This window comes from Mchenga conophoros, linkage group LG2 (assembly GCF_057382185.1).
Source record: "Mchenga conophoros isolate Kocher_MC1m ecotype Shallow Benthic linkage group LG2, M_conophoros_male_GT1.1, whole genome shotgun sequence".
Taxonomy (NCBI): domain Eukaryota; kingdom Metazoa; phylum Chordata; class Actinopteri; order Cichliformes; family Cichlidae; genus Mchenga; species Mchenga conophoros.
The window spans coordinates 3,678,840-3,700,430 of record NC_140527.1 but is presented as its reverse complement, the minus strand read 5'-3'; the positions used below and the strand labels follow the sequence as shown (position 1 = coordinate 3,700,430).

At 37.9% G+C, this 21,591-nt stretch overlaps 3 protein-coding genes across 5 annotated transcripts; all 3 read left to right on the top strand.

The window, feature by feature from the left end:
* Nucleotides 1-2,900: 2,900 nt before the first annotated feature.
* Nucleotides 2,901-4,859, top strand: LOC146581526 (uncharacterized). The gene is made up of 6 exons (XM_085248988.1): nucleotides 2,901-2,956; nucleotides 3,071-3,379; nucleotides 3,547-3,882; nucleotides 4,070-4,192; nucleotides 4,285-4,340; nucleotides 4,430-4,859. Exons 1-6 carry the CDS (start codon nucleotides 2,914-2,916, stop codon nucleotides 4,550-4,552), a joined length of 990 nt encoding a protein of 329 aa, XP_085105114.1. The 5' UTR covers nucleotides 2,901-2,913; the 3' UTR covers nucleotides 4,553-4,859.
* A 4,169-nt stretch (nucleotides 4,860-9,028) lies between these two features.
* On the top strand, nucleotides 9,029-11,214 carry LOC146581525 (uncharacterized). 2 transcript variants are annotated; one of them, XM_085283487.1, is made up of 6 exons: nucleotides 9,029-9,096; nucleotides 9,178-9,507; nucleotides 9,620-9,973; nucleotides 10,082-10,213; nucleotides 10,346-10,383; nucleotides 10,492-11,214. In XM_085283487.1, the coding sequence occupies exons 1-6, from the start codon at nucleotides 9,054-9,056 to the stop codon at nucleotides 10,558-10,560; spliced, it is 966 nt and encodes a 321-aa protein (XP_085139613.1). In that variant the 5' UTR covers nucleotides 9,029-9,053; the 3' UTR covers nucleotides 10,561-11,214. The 2 variants fall into 2 exon arrangements, with proteins under 2 accessions (XP_085139613.1, XP_085139611.1); XM_085283485.1 differs by having other exon boundaries at nucleotides 10,488-11,214.
* A 7,515-nt stretch (nucleotides 11,215-18,729) lies between these two features.
* Nucleotides 18,730-20,684, top strand: LOC146581524 (uncharacterized). 2 transcript variants are annotated; one of them, XM_085283433.1, is made up of 6 exons: nucleotides 18,730-18,882; nucleotides 19,000-19,329; nucleotides 19,601-19,933; nucleotides 20,015-20,140; nucleotides 20,409-20,464; nucleotides 20,545-20,684. In XM_085283433.1, exons 1-6 carry the CDS (start codon nucleotides 18,840-18,842, stop codon nucleotides 20,668-20,670), a joined length of 1,014 nt encoding a protein of 337 aa, XP_085139559.1. In that variant the 5' UTR covers nucleotides 18,730-18,839; the 3' UTR covers nucleotides 20,671-20,684. The 2 variants fall into 2 exon arrangements, with proteins under 2 accessions (XP_085139559.1, XP_085139552.1); XM_085283426.1 differs by having other exon boundaries at nucleotides 18,730-19,329.
* The last annotated feature ends 907 nt before the right edge of the window (nucleotides 20,685-21,591 follow it).

The following is a 21,591-nucleotide window of genomic DNA, read 5'->3' as shown; positions in this document are numbered from 1 at the left end:
TTCCACTAATGTTATTATACTTTATTTGTCTTATACTTTATTCTAATCTACTGCTGGATCGCAGCTACTAATCACTGTCTGATAATGTCTCTTGAGTAGGTGGCAAGCATTAGGATAAATTGCTGTTCTAAAAAAAGTCATGTAACCTGTGAAACATAATTTTGATAGATTATTGGCAGCATCAAACCACCACCACTTTCACGTGAATGCACAAGGGAAACCCTGGGTTAGATTAGCGAGCTGATAACCAGCTTCGTGTGACCGATTATCATGACTGCCAGTGTTAGGATAAATGAATCCAGATGATGAAAAGACATCTTGGGTATGCTGAACAAGCTTCATAGTATGGGGCCCTGGTCTTCCATCCAATGTCAGGTGACTATTCTTTGTGCATTATAATAAAAATGAAAAACATCCACCCAAACACCATTTCCCAAGTCAAAGTCTTTCTTACAAACCTGTTACAAAAAAAACTTTGAAACCACTGGTGTCTTTTTTACCAATATATATCACAAAGTAATGCAGTTGCATGCAACAGTCATGCAACTGCATTACTAGGTCACTGATTATTAATTTTGACAAGCTGCCCATCCATATTTGTGCTAAGTAAAGCATAGCCAGTTCTTTGGCAATAATTAAAATATTGCCACAGAGACCAGTGAAGAATGTGACAAGGAGATGTTTTCTTTCCTGTTCTACCTCCTTGATGCTCTTGTAAGCTGTTTGTTATGCTATGAATTGATAAAACGGTACTGCAGGCTCAGCTTCCTGTGATTAAAGAAAAGAAAAGTCGCTTTTCTATTCACACCTTTATTTGAAAGCCCAACCACAGAAATGCTTAAGTTTTCATGTATTGCAAGACTATGAAGACTATGAATTGTGTTTGTCACACAAAGAAAAGGCAAATTATGCAAAAAAAAATAAGGGAAAATGTATTTTTTGTTTTTACCCCTCAGCTGCAAAAGGCTGATGGGGGTATTGACATTACCCTGCTGTCCAAGCGGGCAATGTGGACACCCAAGTCTGAGAATGCGATAATTCAATAATGAACCAATAGATAACATAGGTGTATCTACTGAAAATTTTGAATGAGTTCAAATGTCGACCTCAACCTCAAGGTCAAAGGTCAAATTATTTTGAAAATCTTGTGAATGCGATGACTCGAGAATGAAGTGATGTAGGATTTTCAAATTAATACTTTAGATTTTTCTACCACAAATCTTGGATGACTTTAAATCTCAGTGACCTTGACCTCAAGATTGGGGGTCAGGTTTTCTGAAAATGTTGTGAATGCACTTGCAGATAAATAAAAGGGAGACTGCAGTTGCATAAAAGATAATAACTTCTACTGGGCTGCTGGTGTTGAATGTGATGTTTATCCAGGACAGAATAGGGCTGAGCATAGCAGAGCTTGTAGCTGGACATGCAGATCAGTGCAGTTTTCTGGCTGTTCAAAGCAAAGTTGAGCATAGAGTCCAGAGTGTGACTTGCTAATCCAAATGAATAAAGAATCAAATCTGAAGCAGAGCAGCTGAAATGGCTTTCAGGTCTAAGAAGCAGGGGTGAAGAGAGCTGCAGTCTGAGCAGAGTGGACAGTGGATGAGAAATGGCAAGAAGCTTGCTGAAGACGATGCATATGTGAATGAGATGTTAAACTTCCAATTTTTACTTTTGCAATAATTCATTAGACATTACATACTATTCATATTCCATGCCTTCATAATAAGATGCAGGTCAATTTAGACCTGGGCCTTCTTTCAAGTTTTACAGTACTTATTTCTGGAGAAAAATATTTACTATTGCACAATATCTTCACCTCTTTTATCTACGTCATGAGAACCTTACAGCCATCACAATTTCATGATATTTTATTGAAACTAAAAATGGCAGGAATATTCTGGAATGTTGGAATTTATTGTTTAGGGTTAACCCTTACAACCTAAGATGATCAAGTGGGTGTGAGTGGACCTTGGACTGTGTTTTCTGCACCCACTGAATTGACACGCCCAGTGCTTTTATAAGCTTATGACACCCAACTTCTGATATCTGTTTTAGTTAACTTTGCAGTTAGTTTAGAGTTATCTATTTTAGAATAAATGGATTCTAACTTGTTCATCTATGTTTATTGTCAGCATAGCCATATTTGTCAATTGGGGATTGGACCACCAGGTCCTCCGCCCTTGACTCCTTCCTGATCTACAAAGCACCAGACCCCTAACCATCTCTGCAAGCTGTAGGCCCAGGTTGTGTAGGCCCAGCCAGGCCTCGTGGATTAAGGTCCGGCCATGAGGGTAGTTTATAGATTCTTTTGTTGCCTTACAGTGCAGTGTGGTTGTGGGTGCAGATTTAATGTCTGTGTCAAGGTAACCTCAGACTGGATACATTGTGACCTTTGTATGACCTCTGTTCCTTATAATCACTTGTATGTGATTTTACCATTTCAGTCTTTCAAAGAACATCAAGTACCTGTCTGTGAGGAAACCTGGACAAATGTGGTGGGAACACAGGCAGTTCTTTAAGACAGGGTCTAGTTCCCCCTTGAAGTATGTCAACATTGCACTTGCACCACTGTGTCGATCAGCAGAAAGGACCTAAAAAAATGTTTTTTGTACATTTCTTTCCAGGTGATACAATATAAACAAATCTGCTATCTCTTATCTTTCTATAAGTTTCAGTTTGAGAAACCCGCAACAAGAACCAAACATAAGATGACAGAGCCTACAATTGGTGTTGTTTCATGTGCTTAGGTTGGAAAGGTGGTTGATGTTGTTTCCACGACGCAGTGGAATACCAACACAACGAGAAGCCAATCAGGTTCTTCTGAAATAGTTTCCTCCCACTTCATGTGATTATATTTAGACAAATCATTTCACCAGGTTTTTAATACAGCAGTACCAAGAGGAAAGACCAGAAATGAGGAATATATTTTATTTATATCTGATGCTTAGTATTGGACGTAAGTATATGTAGATTGCCTGTACTAAAAATGTGTTACAGTCAGAAAACTTAGAAGAGGATTCGGGTGATTCTGTGTGTTGGATCATACTGACAGGTATGATTTTTTCCTCAGGTGGCTCAGATGAACAGATTTTCGAGACAAAGATTGTTCCTGTTGGAAAGGAGATGAAACTGACGTGCCCCCGTAGGGAAGTAGGAACCTTGTTTTGGATTAAGCTTGTTTCTGGAGACTTTCCTAAAATCTTAGGAAGGTCATTTAGCTTTGAGAGTGTTGATCAGCGCATTAGAACTGCAACAGAAACTGGAGCATTTGTTCTCTATATTACAAAAGCACGGCAAAGTGATACAGGAGTTTACTTCTGTATGAAAACAGGAAAACAAGACTTTAAAATTTTGAATGGAATATTCCTGAAAGTTGAAGGTAAGTACACAAAAACACCTTTAGGTCCTACAAAAATTTGGGACTTTACATAGTTTACTTTTTGCTTGTGTTTACACATTTATTCATGTGTAAATAAAAGGACTGTTTACATAATTTAATTTGTAATTTGTTTTTTAATAAACATGAATGATTGATGTGTTTGTCAGGACCAAAACCAGCTTTCACTACAGCTCCTCCATCTGATCCCGTCCATGAGAAACCTACATTCATGCTGCAGTGTTCAGTCCTCCATGACTGCCAGGATAAAGCATGTCCAGCAGCTGATACTGTGTTTTGTTTGAATGCTAAATCACATAAATTTCACTCCAGTTTGAATCATACTCATACAAATGGTGGAGCTGAATATGAAAAGAACTTGGATGGACTATCAACAACGAAATGCTTCTCCAGCTACTTGAGAAACTTCAGCACCTTTGATTCTCAGACGTATTACTGTGCCACGGCCACATGTGTGGAGTCATTTTCTGAAGATACAACAAAAGGTGATACTGAAGGCGAGTGCATCATATTTTAATATAATGGAGAAAATTATAATATTTGTGCATTTGATTTGATTTTAGTTTTGAATCTAATATTAATCTAAACATGATTAATCAAATAACTAAAAAATACTTTTAACAACCATTTTAATAATGTTTAAGGCTAATTATTTTCATTTTGTGTCAGCAGTCAACAGGAACAATACAGTTCTCTATCTTTTATGTGCTGCTTTGGCTATAAGTCTGATTGTTATAGCCTCTCTAATTTATTCAATCAAGAACCTGAAGACGCAACCATATATGGATTGTAATGGTAAGCAGTCACTCATACTGTGCATCAATGTATCAAATAATACTTGCAAAAGTAAACTAATTTCAGTTCTCTGCTTTTATATGACAATATAGCTGCTGTTGGCCTGCAAACAAATGTCATTGGAAATGGTGGTCAGGAAAATCTGCAGGTAAAGATATAAATATAAAATATAACTCTGAGCTATGAGAATATTTTAATGTCTGTATGTGTAAATATTAATATGTGATGCCTCCTTAGGTAGATGAGGACTCTGTGGTTTATTCTCTAGCAACTTTTAAAAAAGTGAGCAAATCAAGGACAACAGATACAAAACCTGCAGGGTGCATCTACACCGATGCCAGGGCCCTTGTACTGGATTGACATCTATCAAACTCATCAATGTGGATACAAATATTTATACAAAGTGTTTTGTATAAATTTAATTTATCATTTGGACAAACTGAAAGAAAATATAAATTGTATTTTTTAGGTTTTTGTCATATCTTACATGCAAAGATGATAAATAAACAACAGATGCAAACCACTGAATGTTTTTAAGTTTGAAAAATAAAATGTTTTTATTGTGATGTTTCACAATAATCATTTGTATATGTATGCATTTTTTGTACAAATTAATAAACAGTTATAAATAGTCTGTGTTAAAATCACAGACACAGATTAATCTCCTTATTGTCCATGGAAAAAAAGTCTTTCCTAATTTGCTTCTTCTTCAGATTAGAAATTAGTGACTAGAAAGCTTCTATTCTTTCTTAACAGACAAACATACTGTTATGCAATGATATTAAAGCCATATTAAACCCAAAATTCAACTCACTAATTATTTCTTGAAGATTTTACGTAATATTGATTGTGTTTAAATTGATATAGTTGTTATTTTTGATGTTAATTAGCTTTGAAGTTTGCATTTTGGAAACCTCTCAGTCAATGTAAGCTGCTTTGAAATAAATAACACATTGTATTGTTTATTAAAAACTAATTTGCAGTTAAATATTAACGGCAAACCAGGAGAAAATTATTTGCATTACATTACATTGGCTTTTTTGTTGTCGTCCTTGCCAGTAGTTACACTCGATTAAGAGTAGCGTTCTCCTCCTAAAGGTCCAGAGTGTCAACTTTTGTGAATTTCTTAAAACATTTTTCTCACAATCTGAGTAATGGTGATGGACAGAGCAACATACACAAATAGTGCAGGTTTTTGACTGTCAACTTAAGTGTGGTGCATTTTTTTTTAATTAACTAAAAGAGGCCTACGAGATGAGAATAGAGAGCTTCCTCACAGACAACCAGCCCTATCAGGTGTAGACATTCATCCAAGCATCCAACACACGCACACACCTTCAGCTCAACCCACTCTCCCTCTACAAACATGAAGTCTGGAGAAGATTAGCTATGAAATGTTTTAAACGGATACTGCTCAGCACATCAGAGCCTGCCTAGCCCCCTCCCTCGACCCCCACCAGTTTGCTTACAGAGCAAACAGGCCCACAGAGGATGCTGTCACTGTCTCCATCACCCTTCACAGATCGCTGAGCCATCTGGAGAACACAAAGAGCTATGTAAGGATGCTCTTCATGGATGACAGCTCAGCATTCAACACTTTAATCCCAGACATCCTTACCACCAAACTGGACCAGCTTCAGATTATCCCTGCATCTCCTCCTGGGTCAAAGATTTCCTACTCACTGGTCTCCCAATCATTTCACCTGGACCCACAACAACCAAAGCTCTAATTAAGAAGGCCCAGCAGCAGCTGCTCATCCTCCCTGTCCTGTGGAAGAATAACCTGGCCCAGAAGTCGCTGGTGGAGAGCGTGCTCTCCTTCTGCCTGGGTGCTTGGTACACAGGGCCGCAACTGAGACCAGGAAGCCTGGCAGAAGGAGAACTGGCCTCCCTGGAGGACACGTTCAGATCTGTCTCCGGACAACCTGAGCCATCAAAGGTGATCCTTCACCACCTGTTTGACCAAGTGCCTTTTGGTAGGCACCTAAGGTCAATCAGGTCCCACACCTCCAGATTTACAAACATTCAGACCCACGAAACACTATCCACCCGACCCACCCCATCCTCCCTCCACATATACACCCCACCCCTTCCCACCCACCTGACCAATCTGAGCCATGGTCTAAGTAACCTCATCATTCAGGCCATTCACACAAAGACTTTAGTCCTTTGCACTACCTCCAAGCACTTTGCAACCTGCTGTCTCTCGTGTGCCTTTCTTGTTTTGTGCATATTCCTCTTGATTGTATGTATTTCTCCCGTTTGTTATTCATTCCTGCCAGCTTACTATTTATATTTTATTCTTGCACAGTTGCACACACAATTTTGTTGTACATTAACAATGACAATAAAGGGCTATTCTATTGTATTTATTCTATTCTATAATAATGCCACTATCTGATATCTTCCATTTAAATATTGTTCAGCTATGGTTTCTTTGATTTCTCTCCTACAAGTTGAGAGAACAATGAGCAGATACACAGTCAGCAGCTACACTGACAGACAAAAGTTGTGGTGGGCTGTTTCTGTGCTCTTTGACTGCTGAAGTTGTTTACTCAGAACAGATCTCAGTATGATCTTTCACAAGACATGAAGTGAGAGAAGAGCTGCACTTCAGCAGGCCAGGTTGAGTTGAACAGTTGGAATAGATCATTTCAGCTGTACGTGTTTGTTAAGTTGGAACATTGTTTAAAAAACACATTCAACTGTCCAAATGTGGTGATGTTAGTTTTATTTTTAATTGATAATTGATTTAAACTGGATGGATGTCTGTTACAGCTCTGGGTTAAACACACTGATCTCTGGTGAGGCTTTATAGTTGCCAAACTTACTGTATAGTTTACAGTTTGGCAACCAATTAAAAGTCAATTTCTAAAAGAAAGAAAAGGAAAGACAAAGTTAAGAGAAGTGAATGATGAACACCTTCCCCATTGCCCACAGTGACATGTGATTAAGAGTGATCACAGCATGACTGAGCAGGTCTCTATGTATTTCCCTTTCTCACATACCCTTTGGCCGCTTGTTTTGAAATAATTATTCATATTAATTATACAGTTGTATTCAACCTTCCACCAGTGGTACAAGATCAGTTACTTGAGACTCAAACAGAGATGAGATGAAAAACCCCTTTGTATTCATGGCCTTGTTTGAACTCTCAAACACAGAAGTGTTTCATCAGCACTCCTGTTTATTGGTATCGTTGTGAGTTTCCGGTGCAAGTACTGTTATGAGAACATGCAAAAGATGTAAGGCATGAAAAAGTCACAATCTATAATTGTAAGTTATTACCTTATGTGTTTGTAGCAGTCAATATACATATGACTATGTGTACATAGAAGATGTGACCACAGGATTGTCTCAGAAAATTACAGGGAGCTAACTGACTGAACTGTTTGTGCCAAAGATCAAATAGCAGTTTAGGTATTTAGGTAATAATTATTTGTATTTTTATCAAAGTGAACTGGGTAAGTGGTAAGCAACTTCTCTCAGACCATCCAGAGTTCAGCAATTAAACTTCACAATCTTTTGCCCATGAAGATTCCTAACTATATCAGAAATTATGATATCATTATGTTGCCTAGCAACTACCGCCTCTGTCAGTGCGCCCCAGGGTGGCTGTGGCTACAATGTAGCTGCCATCACCAGTGTGTGAATGTGTGTGTGAATGGGTGGATGACTGGATGTGTAAAGCACTTTGGGGTCCTTACGGACTAGTAAAGCGCTATACAGATACAGGCCATTTACCTAGCAACTTGTTAAGATGACCATTGTTTTAGCATTTATGCACCTTTAGTACCATTTAAAGCATGCTATCATTTTTCTTTCACAAAAATAACATCTAATTTGTCATTGTTAAAGGTAAATTATGCATGATATATTATGAAACTCTCTCTTTGCTTGGAAACCACTTACCAAAGGGCAAAACTGACCTGTTTTCAGCCTTTATGCCCCTCATGAAACAGCATGTCAATTTTATTTAATGATAAAGTCTCATTCATAGCCATAAATTTGAATTATACATGCCACCTGAGTAACTTATGTTCATCAAATAACGACCATCCACCACCACTGTTTCTTGCCATTTCTCATGGTGATTGAGCATATGGCTTTAACAACAGCATGAAGCAATACTGTAGCATGGACATCTACTTTTGCACTACATGTGTAAGTGGAATTAAACTGGTCATCATTGGTAATCCATTCACACTGAACTTAATTGCACTCAAATATATACGTATGTGGATGTAATTTATGAAAGAAATGAGCATAATTGGCATTTGAGATGGTTTTTTGAAAATATGTAATCCAGTGTTTTTGACAATTATTTCTATGACTTATTTTGCATGACTAAGTCCTGAAGTCAATGATAAATAATAAAATTATGATAAATGTAAAAGTACCGTAAGTAGTAGTTTCATAGCTTTAAGATTAATGCCAATCACGACTCAACCTTAAAGTAAATTTTGGAAGCTGAGAACACTACGGTCTCTAATTTATGTTATCGAAGTTAATAATGGTGATCTATGGTACACAGTTTAACCATATTAGTAGGGATTAAGTCAAAGTATTTACAGGCAGTTTTATAATGTTTTAGTCACCATATCATCTCTCATGTTCACTTTGTGTGAGTTACAGAAACCCACCATGAAGAAAACTGTGCTGTTGGTGTTGTTTCAGTTGTTTAGACCGGAAAGATGGTTGATATTATTTCCACTGTGGTAGTACAGCAAAGCACCAACTTGACGAACAGCCAATCAAATTGTTCTGAAATTGTTCCCTCCCATTTAATGTGATTATATTAAGATACCCCTTGCTATAGTATGCTTAAATGGAAATGAACTAGAAGTGGATTAATCAGAAAATGCTGATCATATTTTGCACACTATTGAGCTTCAAAGTTTGTCGTAAGTTTAGAGTCAGCTTTTTTTTTCCCAATTTAACTCCAGAAATTTATTGTTAACTCATCTGCTTCATTTTATCTTCAGGATGCACAGATGATCTGTTCTTTGGAACAAAGACTATTGGTGTTGGAGAAAATGCGACCCTGACATGTGCACGCCCGACGTCTGATTATGAAGCAACCTTGTATTGGATCAGGATTGTTTCTGGAAGCTGGCCTGAATTCTTGGGAGGAACATTTGCCTTTGATTATGCTGGTGTTAACAAGACTCCTCATATTACGACAAAACAAGAACCTGGAACATTTATTCTGGAAATAATTGAAGTTAATCAAAGTGATACTGGTCTTTATTACTGCATAAAAGTCAGGCAGCTTGCTATGACATTTTTAAAGGGAACATTTCTGAGGATTAAAGGTGAATTGAATTACTTTGGGGGTTTTTTTCAACGTGAAATTTTGTTTTTCTTTTTTTGTTAGTTAAAAAGTGGGTAGAACATGTTAATTATTTCTTCTTTTATATTTTCCAGGACTAGAACCAACTATCAATGATACCATTCAAGTGTTTCCTTCTGATCATGTCCATCCAGGAAACCCTGTGACTCTGCAGTGTTCAGTTTTCTCTAACTCCGAGAACAAAACATGTCCTCGAAATCACAGTGTGTTTTGGTTCAATGTTAGATCTGATAAATCTCATCCTAATGCAATTTATCCAAATGAAAACAGTGATAAATGTGAGAAGATTCAAGAGGCTTCCTCCACACAGAAATGTGTCTACAGCTTCTCCAAGAACGTCAGCTCCTCTGATGCCGGGACGTACTACTGTGCTGTGGCCACATGTGGACAGATCATTTTTGGTAATGGAATAAGACTGGATGTTAAAGGTAAATTTTAACATTTTATTATTTATTATTTAGAATAGATTATTATGCACTGATATCAGTTTTTAATGATACCAAAATTCACATTCCATGGTGCATGTATTTTTCTAGAACTCACCACATGGAATTTGCAGAAGGCCACTACAGCCATCTTTCTGTTATGTGCTGTTTTGGTTACAAGTCTGGTTGTTATCGCCTACCTCATTTATACCATCAAGAAGAAAACATGTAATTGTTGTAAAGGTAATACAACTTTCCCCTTTCGTCAGTCAGATCTAAAGGTATTTAGCAAAAGCTAACGTCACGTTTCATATCATTGGTTTGTTTCAGTCAGCCTAAAGCATCTTTTAGCTAAAACTTCTGTGTTTCAAACAGATGTTGGAACAGTCAGTGGTGAGGAGCAGAGTCAGCAGGTAGGGTGTATGTCAGAAAAGTAATGGGGAAATTAATAGGTAAATACTTCTAATCATTTATAGTCAAGACCTTTAGTGTTGATGAATGTTCAATTTTTCTACAGACAGTTGAAGATTCAGTGGTTTATTCATCAACAACTTTCACCTGGAGAAAAACTGACAAAGTGGAGCAAATGAGTTCCAGGAAAGCAGAGGAGACAGTCTACACTGGTGTGAGAGATTTGTAGCAGATCAACAATTCACCTGTGGAAATTGCTGAAAATGGGCAGCACGGTGGTTAGCACTGTTGCCGCACAGCAAGAAGGTCCTGAGTTCAATTCCAACATCAGGCCGGGGTCTTTCTGTGTGGAGTTTGCATGTTCTCCCCGTGCTTGCGTGGGTTCTCTCCGGGTACTCCGGCTTCCTCCCACCGTCCAAAGACATGCAGCTTGAGGGGATAGGTTAATTGGATAATCCAAATTGTCACTAGGTGTGAATGTGCGAATAAACGTGAGTGCGAATGGTTGTCTGTCCCTGTGTGTTGGCCCTGCGACAGACTGGCGACCTGTCCAGGGTGTACCCGCCTCTCGCCCTATGACAGCTGGGATAGGCTCCAGCGCCCCCCGCGACCCTGAAAAGGACAAGCGGAACCGGATGGATGGATGGAAATTGCTGAAAATATGTGGGACAATGTAGCACCATAAACACCACAGGGCCTCTGTTGCACTTCTGAAAATGTTCATGTAATATCTGAACAATATATTATAACAATATATTGTGTAATATGCAGTTTTTGCCTTGTATTTAGTATTGTGATTTAAATTTAGTTTTAATCTCAGAAAACTCTGAAAAGTTAGGCAGTCATTTTAATAATAAAATGAATAATAATAAAACTATGCTCCTTCTCGTCATTTCCACATTGTCCTCCATGTTTTTCATTCTCTCTCTCACGCTCTCTCTTAAAAGATCACCGTTTTAATTTCTTTGATTTTATTTTGATATATTATTGAAGATGAGCAGACTGTTACGTGACTTCCTCTCAACCACAGCTTTAAGCATGGCCCATAGTGGAAGTCGTAGAGCCTTCTTAATCTTAACATAAATCTTAGCAGTTTTACTAATTCTCATGTGCATTGTTTTTGTCATAGTATAGAGAGCACATGAGATATATCAGTGCAACAACTGATGCTAAAGAGATCCAATTGTTGTGAGAACAGTCTTTATATTTTTGGCATCATACCATGTCCAGTTAGAGACAACGTAAGAGAAACAGAAACTTGCAGACAGACAGTCGTTTTGCCAAAGGACTTAAATAGTTTAAATAGTTACACCTTACTAGCACTAAGTTGCTTTCCAAACTGTCTTTATTCCAGTTATTATTATTAATTACCCCGTATAGATGCTGTTGCAGGCATTCCTCATAGACTTTGGTGCTTATTAACATTACAGCATGAAGCAGTTCCATCCCACAGGTACTCATTGGATTAAGATCTGGTGACAGTCACGGCCATCTGAGCACAGCAAACTCATTGACAGTTTCAAGAGACAGGTTTTTGAGATTGTTTGAATATAGCAGATTATTCTGCCAGAAGCATCCATCATAAAATGGATATGCTGGTCATAAAGAGATGGGCATGATCAGCAACAATATTTAAGTAGGCTGTGTGGTGTTTAAGCAATGCTCAATTATTACTAGGAGTTCTAAGAAAACATCCTTCACAACATTACACAACCACCAATAACCAGAACCAATGATACAAGGCAGGATGGATCCACACCTGTTTTTTAAAGACAAATTCTGACGCCACCATCCAAAAGCCTTATCACAAAGTGGGAATTGTTAGAGGTGGTTGTAGTCAGGAGATCTAATAATCAATAGCTTGGTGATCAGATCCCTGGCTGCCTAAGTCTGCATGACAAATTTCTTTCGGAGCGCAGCTAGAGTGAACAAGTGTACCTAATGAAGTGGCAGTGTTGCAGTAACAGGGTGCAGCTCCTGGCAGACGAATGTGTTTGGTCCGCCACAACTTTCCACACATGAGATATTTTTGAGTTTGATATTTAATGTGGTTAAAAAGGTTAATGTCATTGTTTAGAAATGTTTAAAAATATTAAATCAAATGAATAACATTTGATCTTTTATCTATCTAAAAGCACTTTCTAAAGGCCCTCTGCATTGTTCTCTTGACAAAAAAACAAAACAAGCAAAGCCACATGCAACAACTACACTGACAGACAAAGGCTTTGGTGGGCCATTTCTCCACTCTTTGACCAACCACTGAAGCTGTTTACTGAGAACAGAGCTCACTGTGCCCTTTAACAGGATATGATATGACAAAGCAGCTGCAAGACTCTTTTTATATAGACAAACCAAAATGATTTAGTTTTACTTTAATGCAGAGCACAAATATTGTTTCTTTTTTGCGATTTTAAGCAACAAGCATTTACAACCAACTATCACCAACTATACAAGTGAGGTGTGTAGGAAAATAAGACTTCAGAAGTATGGTTAATAATATAACAAACATTTGAAGACATTGCCATGGATACCAGGAAGGGATACATGATTAGCATCTCCCTGCTTCTGCCAGCAGCTAAGAAAAACCAAAGAAAAGGAAAAACTGTCACAGTGTGATGTGCACTTGTTCCTTCCTGTTCCACAGCTCTTATAAGCTGTTCAGTTATACATATTATTACAACAGTTATATAGTTTTATTCCACTTGTCTCTTTAAAGTAGATAAAAAAAAGTACTGCAAGACCAACTTCCTGCAGAAGAGAGTGAAACAGAAACAAAGCAGCTACAGTGGGATGCAAAAGTTTGGGCAACCTTGTTAATAGTCATTATTTTTCTGTATAAATCGTTGGCTGTTACAATAAAAAATGTCAGTTAAATATATCATATAGGAGACACACACAGTGATTTTTAAGAAGTGAAATGAAGTTTATTGGATTTCATTGTGTGCAATAATTGTTTAAACAAAATCAGGCAGGTTACTTAGTTTTTCTAAGTTAAAAAAACTCAAATAAATTGAGTTTATCAGCGTTTTTGCCTAAAAAGTACTGGTAACTTATTTAAATCTAGTTCTAATAACAAATGGATAAAAATTGAGTTCAGCCTATTTAATATTTTTAATTAACCTCCTAAGACCCGAACCTTTCCACGGCATGCATTTTTAATTTCTCTTTGATATTTGGTCACATTGGGGCCCGATGAATGTAAAAACATTTTTTTTTTTACCTTATCTTTGTTTTTAAGAAAAAACAAGAGCCATATATGAGGATATTCGTTTAAAATTTCAATAGAACAGTAGCTGTATAATGTCCTCGTAAGTGGATATCAAGCCATTATAGAGCAAAATTGAGTATTTTGGTCTAAATAACCCAAAATGTGATGTCCACATATGTGGACACCAGGTCCTAGGAGGTTAAACACAATATTAGATTTTACAGTGTGGAGAGATCTTAAACATGCTGTTGGGAGAAGGCACCCTTCAAATCTGAGAGATCTTGAGTAGTTTGCAAAAAAGAATGGTCGAAAATTCCAGTTCAGACATGGAGTAAGCTTGTTGATGGTTATTGGAAGTGATTGATTGATTTTTTTCCAAAGAGCACCCAACCAAATATTAAGTTGAGGGTGCCAATAATTTTGTCCAGCCCAGTTTTTTAGTTTGTGTGTGAAACTTTTTTTTGTCTGTTTTTGTGTTGATACACTGCACATAAAGGTGCATTTTCTAGAAAAATCCCTCGGTGTTGACAATTTCAGCTATGACTAAATATCTGTGAGTACAATTAATTTACCAATCAGTAAAATTTCCTGTGGGGATCTTGCTGCTTTCCCCATTATCATAGGCGTGCACCAAGGAACAGCCTGATTTTACCTACAGTTCTTTCTGTACATCAATACAGCAATGGCTGACCTGCAGGTGCCCCACCCTTGTACTCTATAGTACTCTGATTACTTGCCATAAAAGTCATCACAAGGATGGATTATGTGAAGTTTGACAACCACACAAATGGTATGGTTTTTATGGACAGAATTTCTAGACGCAGCCAAGCGGCAGAAGGCTTTCACTTGGGTGATGGCCTCCAGCTCACCTTGGAACGGTTTGCAGCTGAGTGTGAAGGAATGATAATCAGCACCTCCAAATCTGAGGCCATGGTCCTCAGCCGGAAAAGGGTGGAGTGCTCACTCCGGGTTGGGGATGAGTTCTTGCCCCAAGTGGAGGAGTTTAAGCATCTTGGGGTCTTGTTCACGAGTGACGGGAGAAGGGAGTCGGAGATGGACAGAAAGATTGGTGCTGTGGCTGCCATCATGCGGACGCTGTACTGGTCTGTTGTAGTGAAGAGAGAGCTGAGAGTAAAAGGGAAGCTCTCAATTTACCCTCCCTACCCTCACCTATCGTCATGAGCTGTGGGTAGTGAAAGAATGAGATCGCGGATACAAGCAGTGGAAATGAGCTTCCTCCGAAGGGTGGCTGGTCTCTCCCTTAGAAATAGGGTGAGAAGTTCAGCCATCCGGGAGGGGCTCAGAGTAGAGCCGCTGCTCCTCCACATCAAAAGGAGCCAGTTGAGGTGGTTCGGGCATCTGATAAGGATGCCTCCTGGGTGAGGTGTTCTGGGCATGTCCCATCGGGAGGAGGCCCCGGGGCAGACCCAGGACATGCTGGAGAGATTATATCTCTCGACTGGCCTGGAAACACTTTGGTGTTCCCTCATTTTCTGTCCAGCTTATGGGTTATCAGTTCTGAAATGTGCATTTGTGACTTATACCAGTCAGGCCTTTCTGAATTGAGGTTCCCTTTTTTCATAAAACCCACAGTTTCCAGAGTCCTATGTATCACAGAATCCAGGTTCATACACAAAAGTGCAAAGCCAGACTCTGATGGTACAGACACGTGATTCAGGGTGAAGATTCTGTGGCCAAGACTGCCATGCACCTGATGGCTGGGTCAGATCAAAGAAGACATACAACAAGTGAACAAAACTGCTGAAATATATTGCTTGATATCCTGTATAGCTTAGAGATGTACCTCTCTGTTTGATGGACAGCTGGAGGCTGAATTGCTGTTGTAACTTTAAAGAGGCAGTTAAAGAACTATAAGAAGCTGGAAGAACTGAAAATATAAGACTGGCTGAGAAGAAGCTGAAATGTGATTTTTTTTAATCATCGGTTGAAAAGTTAAAACTTCTTTCAACAAAAAAATTCAGACAAATTTAATACAAATGTGACACAGCAAAAACCAAGCTAAATTCACAAAAGTTACATTTGTAACTTTATGTTTCCTAAAATGTTAAAGCATTTAGACTTACATGCAAGTATAATTTCTTTTACTTATCTTTGCTAATGTTAATTTTTAATGTAAAGATGTCAAAACGTGTTGGATTTTTGAATTGTTTTCATTTAGTATGCATATAGATCAATTCCCACTTACACATGTATGTTATTAATAAATGATTAACCTTCTGGTAAAACTTCACTGATCACTGTTGTTATGAAAACATATTTAGTTGTACATCTGTGTTGGTTTACATTTTATATATCTATTCTGTATAATAATGACCAATTTTTCTTCTTTGGCTCTCAGAGGAGGCGGACGGACTTTTTCTCTTCTCCCTTATCTTCCCTGCTTATGTCCTTGTCTAGTCTCGTGGGGTTTTTTTGTATTTTACCTGGAACACTCACTCACAGTCTGTTCTCTAAAACCTAAAAGAGGAATTATGGATTGGATCAACTGGTCCCTAAATGCAATCGACACCCCTTCTCAACGAGAAGTTTGGGCTCGGGTGAGCCTGAGTGCTGAAGATATCTACCTATTCGGAACCATGGTAACAGGGTTCTGGCGGATCGGAGCTGGCTTGGCCCTGACTTATCGAAGAATTAAGGAAGCGGAACCGGCTGTTCAAATCCCCACAAGGCTGCCCGCTGGGATTGGAATGGTGGGAGAGGCGTGAGTTTCTCAAAATGGGCTCATTGAGTCAGCACGGATAAGATCTTGGAGAGGCTACGGGTGCTGTGAATACTCAGAATAAGATCTCTGACTGCAGACTGGATACATCTCTGAAGGGCTAGCCCGGAATAACATCTCTGGGCACAAATCGGATGACATCTCGGGGAGGCACACTGCCGTGAGGTCTCAGAATCGGCTCCTTGAGCACAAGAAATGACAACATCATAGAACGCAAGTATGGCGAAGCTCGCGGCTCTCCAACGGGAGATTGAGAGACCAGTGTTGGACTGTAGAACTGCTTTGAAATTCATATGAGCTGTTCGCACTAAAGTAAAAAATAACATCAGTTATGCGGATACCCCTTTGGCGCCAGCTGCAAGGCCGGAGCTGAACAAAACACCCTGATAACGACTGTGTTGAGTCTGTTCCTTCCCATTCCATGCAAGGTCACCTGGGTTGGCTGGTAGACTGTTTACTTAGCCTGGCAGGGCGAAGGACACTGTCTCAGCTGAACTATGGACACGCACACGCACACATACACTGATACTGATAAGCACTCCTGACACATCACCCTCCCTACCCCGGATCCAACGCCACCTCCAATGCTTACCTCCCCTCTGATGTGGACATCGGGTCAGTTGGAGGCGCAGTCGAAGATTGCAGCGGTCCCAGATCAGATGTACACACTGGAACTCTTTCCCATGTTGCTGTCTGTGTTTATTGTGCTATGGTGTGTTGATATCTGTGCATTCCTGTATTATCCTTCTGTGTTACACATTTGGATGTTTTTTTCCTCGCTACCTAGCCTGACCTGTCTCCCCAATGTGATGTTTGTGTATTGTATGTACGGTCGGCAAAAGACCTGCAACTGACAAATAAAGGCTATCTCATCTCATCTCATCTCAATCATATCAGTTTTCTTCATTTTAAATGTGAAAATGGACATCACTGCTACATTAATGAAAGAAAGCTACCCAGCCAATCATATATCTCCCAGCTGAACACTTGCACCGAAATGGAAAAGAAAGACAGAGTAGCAAGAAGCAGAGAGGCACCTTAGAGAACAGGGAGATGTTTTCCAAGAGTCTGTTGAGGGTGTTTTTTAATGGATCTAATTTAAAAAAAATATTTAAAACCTGTTTATTCTCAAAGGCTTGCACTTATCGTGTGTGTTAACTTGAATTTTATTTCTTTGTAAAGTTTATTTTGTTATTTTTTAGCTTCATAGAGTTGGTGACCTAAATAGATTTTTATTTTTTCATCTTTTATGTTAAGCACATTGAGATTATATAGCACATTTCATTATAAGTAAATAAAATGACCATTGCCAAACAGGCTGTTCTTTATGGCATTACAGCTGGAACTCTCAGTCTGTATCTTTGATTGGCTTTTCCTGCCCTGTGTCACAAATGTTTCATAGGATAATAGGATTATATGAGAGTTTGTACTAATAAGGTCAAGAGCCAATTTATACAGGTCTAAAAAATGTTTTTGTGGCCATTATTTAATGGCAAAAATTAAAAAACCCAAAAGGATATTTTGATTTGATTATTTGATTATTTAGATGTTCTGTGCTGATGGGCTGAAGATGTGTTTGACAAATCTGCAAAATATTTGTAGCTTTTCCCAAAAACCACATTTCAAGATGTCACTTTGACCGGTGGTGGTATCAGGTTTAAACAAAAAGATATAAGGGTAACCTAAAATTAATCTACCTATTTGCATCCTTAATTGTTACAGCAGGACTGAACACAGCAACACTCATCAGCTACCTTCTTTTACACCTGCCATGGGTGAGTACCTGGAATAGCTTAACTCTTGGGGTAACAAGACCAAATGACACGCTACACATCTCCACAAACCAAGACCACAACAAAATATAATATAAATGGTAATATATATTAAAACTTTAAGAAATAATTCAGTAATAATGTTTTAACCAGTTACCCGTGTTAGAGATCCCGATTTGTCACTTTAGTTTGTTTGCTATGTGTGTGATGAGTCACTATTTGCTTGTCTGCTTGGACAAGTGGTTATTGAGAGCTACATTTATGTTTGAAAGTTAATGCCCTCTCATGCCATTGTAAATAAACATTGAGTCTTTGCTTTGAGATTGTGCAGGATGTGGAACACCTAATGACCTAGAAAGTGGAACTTTGTAAAATGTGTTTAAAGCATAAAATTTGATTCAACGAAGACTCAAACAGCCATCCCTGGTGTAGTTATGCATGTTTGTGCCACCATCCTACATTCACTTTCTAAAGTAAACATTTTTGCTCAATCTGGCAATTCAGGAGCATTTTAATGAATTGTTTCCAATAATAGGAAGAAATGGGCAATGCATCAGCTTAGTTTGAGGACTTGTTGTGCAAGATCAATGTCACAGGAAGTGGCCTTCTGAGTCTATGTTTTGTGATAACCAATCAGATGTATGTGACAGTGTGACATGGAGGGTCCATGTTACCTCCTCCACCTCCTACACACTCAAAGAAATACTTATTAGATCCCTAACAGAGGACACTGTCAAAATGTTTTTGTTCTGGGTTACACTGATTCTTCTTCATCGAGTATGTAAGTGCTTTCTTATTCTATCAAGTATTTTTTCCATATATGTCGGTTGGTCTTACATTTCTTTTTTCAGTTTTTTTATTGTTATTGACTGTTTTTATATTTTTTGTTTCAATTTAGCTGCACTCATTCCAATAACTACAGCTCAACTTGGGGGACCTGTCAACTTTACATGTGTTCTGCCCAAAACTGAGACCGGCCGAAGAGATATCCACTGGTACCATCAGAGAGCTGGTGACACACTGAAAATTATCTGGACACTGAAAGAATCGGCAACACCTAAGTTTGCACCTGCATTTGATAACTCAAGATGGGAAGCAAATTATGATAAAAATGTCAGCAACCTGACCATTCTGAAAACAAATCAAGACGACGAGGGAATCTATCACTGTGGGTTTACAGAGTGGCTCCAAGATACTACATGGAGCGGAACGTATTTGTTAGTAAAAGGTAATATTGTGATTTTTTTTTCTCAGCAGCTAAAGCTGTCTCTTGTAAATGTGAAAAAAAAAACCCAAAACAATTAAAATGTCAATAAGCATTTTTGGAAAACCTACTAAACTTTCAATTTATATTGAAGATGTTTGCAGTGATCTTAATGATTGTTTTAAGTGAAATATATTCTTAAGAATTTTATGACTAGCATGCATTACACCCATTTTTCTCAGGCTTTCAAAAGGTGCTTTATTGTCACATTTGTCAACACATTTGTATTAAACAGGAAACACCCAGACAGCAAACTACACTGTTGTTCAGGAGAAGACAGTCCATGCAGGAAATTCAGTGACTCTTCACTGTTCACTATTTTCTGATGCTGAAAATAAGACATGTCCAGGAGGTCACCACGTGTTCTGGTTCAGAGAAGCATCTCATCCTGATATCATTTACACTGAAGGAAACAGACATCATGAATGTGAGAAAAGATCTGAGGCTCAGCGGAGCTGTGTTTTTCGCTCTTCTAAAAATGTCAGCTCCTCTAACGCTGCGACTTACTATTGTGCTGTGGCCACATGTGGGCTGATATTATTTGGAAATGGAACTAAACAAGAAATGGGTATGACTATGAAATATATCATATCAGATAAATATTCATCTCTTTTAGAATCACTCCTTAGATGTTTTCTTTTTTTTGCAGTGCAAACAGCAGGTTCTGCATTTATTGCACTGGTGATAGCAATAATCTGCTTGGTTATTTCTCTAATTCTTAATGTTATTTTCATCTGTTGCCGAACTCCAGGAGCAGCATGTGAACAAATTAAAAGTAAGTTGTTTAAAATAAATGAAAAATCATAATAATATCGCTCTTCTTAACATTAAAAGTAACTTTCAAAGAAATAGGATTAGTAAAAGTAAATTTACATATCTTTCTATACATTTTATTATTAATATTGCTGACATCTTGCACATCTCATTATGTAGGACTCTATCAAGGTCAATAAGTTATTATTGAATTAGCCAGGTTAGAAACCCAATTTTAAAAAATAAAAATCAAGTAGATAATATTCCTCTTTCATCACCGTTATGCACAGAAAACAGCTCGTCACAAGCAAGGCGAGATGACTTGAGCCAAGCTGTGGATGACAGTGTAAGTAATAATATGGCATCATATTTTTAGTGATTTCTAACAACTTGATGTAATTATAAGAATTTTATTATTTCGCATAGATTGAAGGTGAACTGAACTATGCTGCACTGCAATTCTCTGGAAGGAAAACGACAAGAGGAAAGAAGAAGAAGGATGAACTGGAAACTGAAGAAAGTGTGTACTCTCAAGTAAAATGCAGGATGTGAAAGTGTGTCGGTTGGGTTATAGTACTGATCTTTTATATTGAAAATAAACAAATACAAAGAATTTGTTAGTAATTTTACTAAAAACATGATGCTTTACATTCATTGTACCTATTGTGTTTTCCTGTTCTTGCTTTCCAGGTTATTTATTTATAATATGATGAATCAAATTAAATGAATAGTAATACATTGTATTACATACATAGTATACATGAGAGGTGGGCCGAGTATCCAAAAATTATACTCAAGTAAGAGTAGCATTACTTTAAAATATTATTACTCAAGTAAAAGTGAAGAGTAGTCGTCAAAAAAGTTACTCAAGTAAGAGTAAAAAAGTACTTGGCAAAAAGACTACTCAAGTAGTGAGTAACTGTTTGAAATGTCCAATTTATTTTTTAAATAAATGCTATCAGACAAACAAAAATAAATAAATATATACATTTTAGTATTTTCAACAGATTATCAACAAAATAAGGCACAATTCTAATTTCCAGATTTCAGTTTTTCACAACATAGAGCTTTTCTCACTAATACCTACAGTAAATAATATAAATATATAAACAGTGCAAACAATTTCCAGTGACACGATATGCTGTAAACTTGATATTCATTTTTGCTCCAAATGGAACCGCACCCTCAGAGAAAACATTAGAGCGAGGCATCTTCAACATATGTTCATACAAGGCAGCTCGGTTACCATAAATTGTATGGGTGTGCATTTATTTCTGCATATTTAGCAAAAATGTGCCATTTCTTCACTCAGTGAGGTGATGGTTAAGCTTCAGCAGCAGTTTGCTCTCAAGGTTCTTTCTGTGAAGCTTTAACTGTTTAGGAGTGAACAGGAGTCCTGCATGACTTTCAGCTGGAGCTTTCCTTCACAAGCGCCAGATGCAGGAAGAGCTGTACTGATTTTGATCGACAGCT

Bases quoted from the DNA above. Each gene is read 5' to 3' on its own strand.
- LOC146581524 (XM_085283426.1), top strand. From the start codon at position 18,840: ATGTTTTTGTTCTGGGTTACACTGATTCTTCTTCATCGAGTATGTAAG. The intron at 19,934-20,014 runs GTATGACTATGA...TTTTTTTTGCAG, and splicing joins TGGAACTAAACAAGAAATGG to TGCAAACAGCAGGTTCTGCA. The intron at 20,465-20,544 runs GTAAGTAATAAT...TATTTCGCATAG, and splicing joins GCCAAGCTGTGGATGACAGT to ATTGAAGGTGAACTGAACTA.
- LOC146581525 (XM_085283485.1), top strand. From the start codon at position 9,054: ATGCTGATCATATTTTGCACACTATTGAGCTTCAAAGTTTGTC. The intron at 9,508-9,619 runs GTGAATTGAATT...TATATTTTCCAG, and splicing joins AACATTTCTGAGGATTAAAG to GACTAGAACCAACTATCAAT. The intron at 10,384-10,487 runs GTAGGGTGTATG...ATTTTTCTACAG, and splicing joins GTGAGGAGCAGAGTCAGCAG to ACAGTTGAAGATTCAGTGGT.
- LOC146581526 (XM_085248988.1), top strand. From the start codon at position 2,914: ATGAGGAATATATTTTATTTATATCTGATGCTTAGTATTGGAC. The intron at 2,957-3,070 runs GTAAGTATATGT...TTTTTTCCTCAG, and splicing joins TCTGATGCTTAGTATTGGAC to GTGGCTCAGATGAACAGATT. The intron at 3,883-4,069 runs GTGATACTGAAG...TTGTGTCAGCAG, and splicing joins TTCTGAAGATACAACAAAAG to TCAACAGGAACAATACAGTT.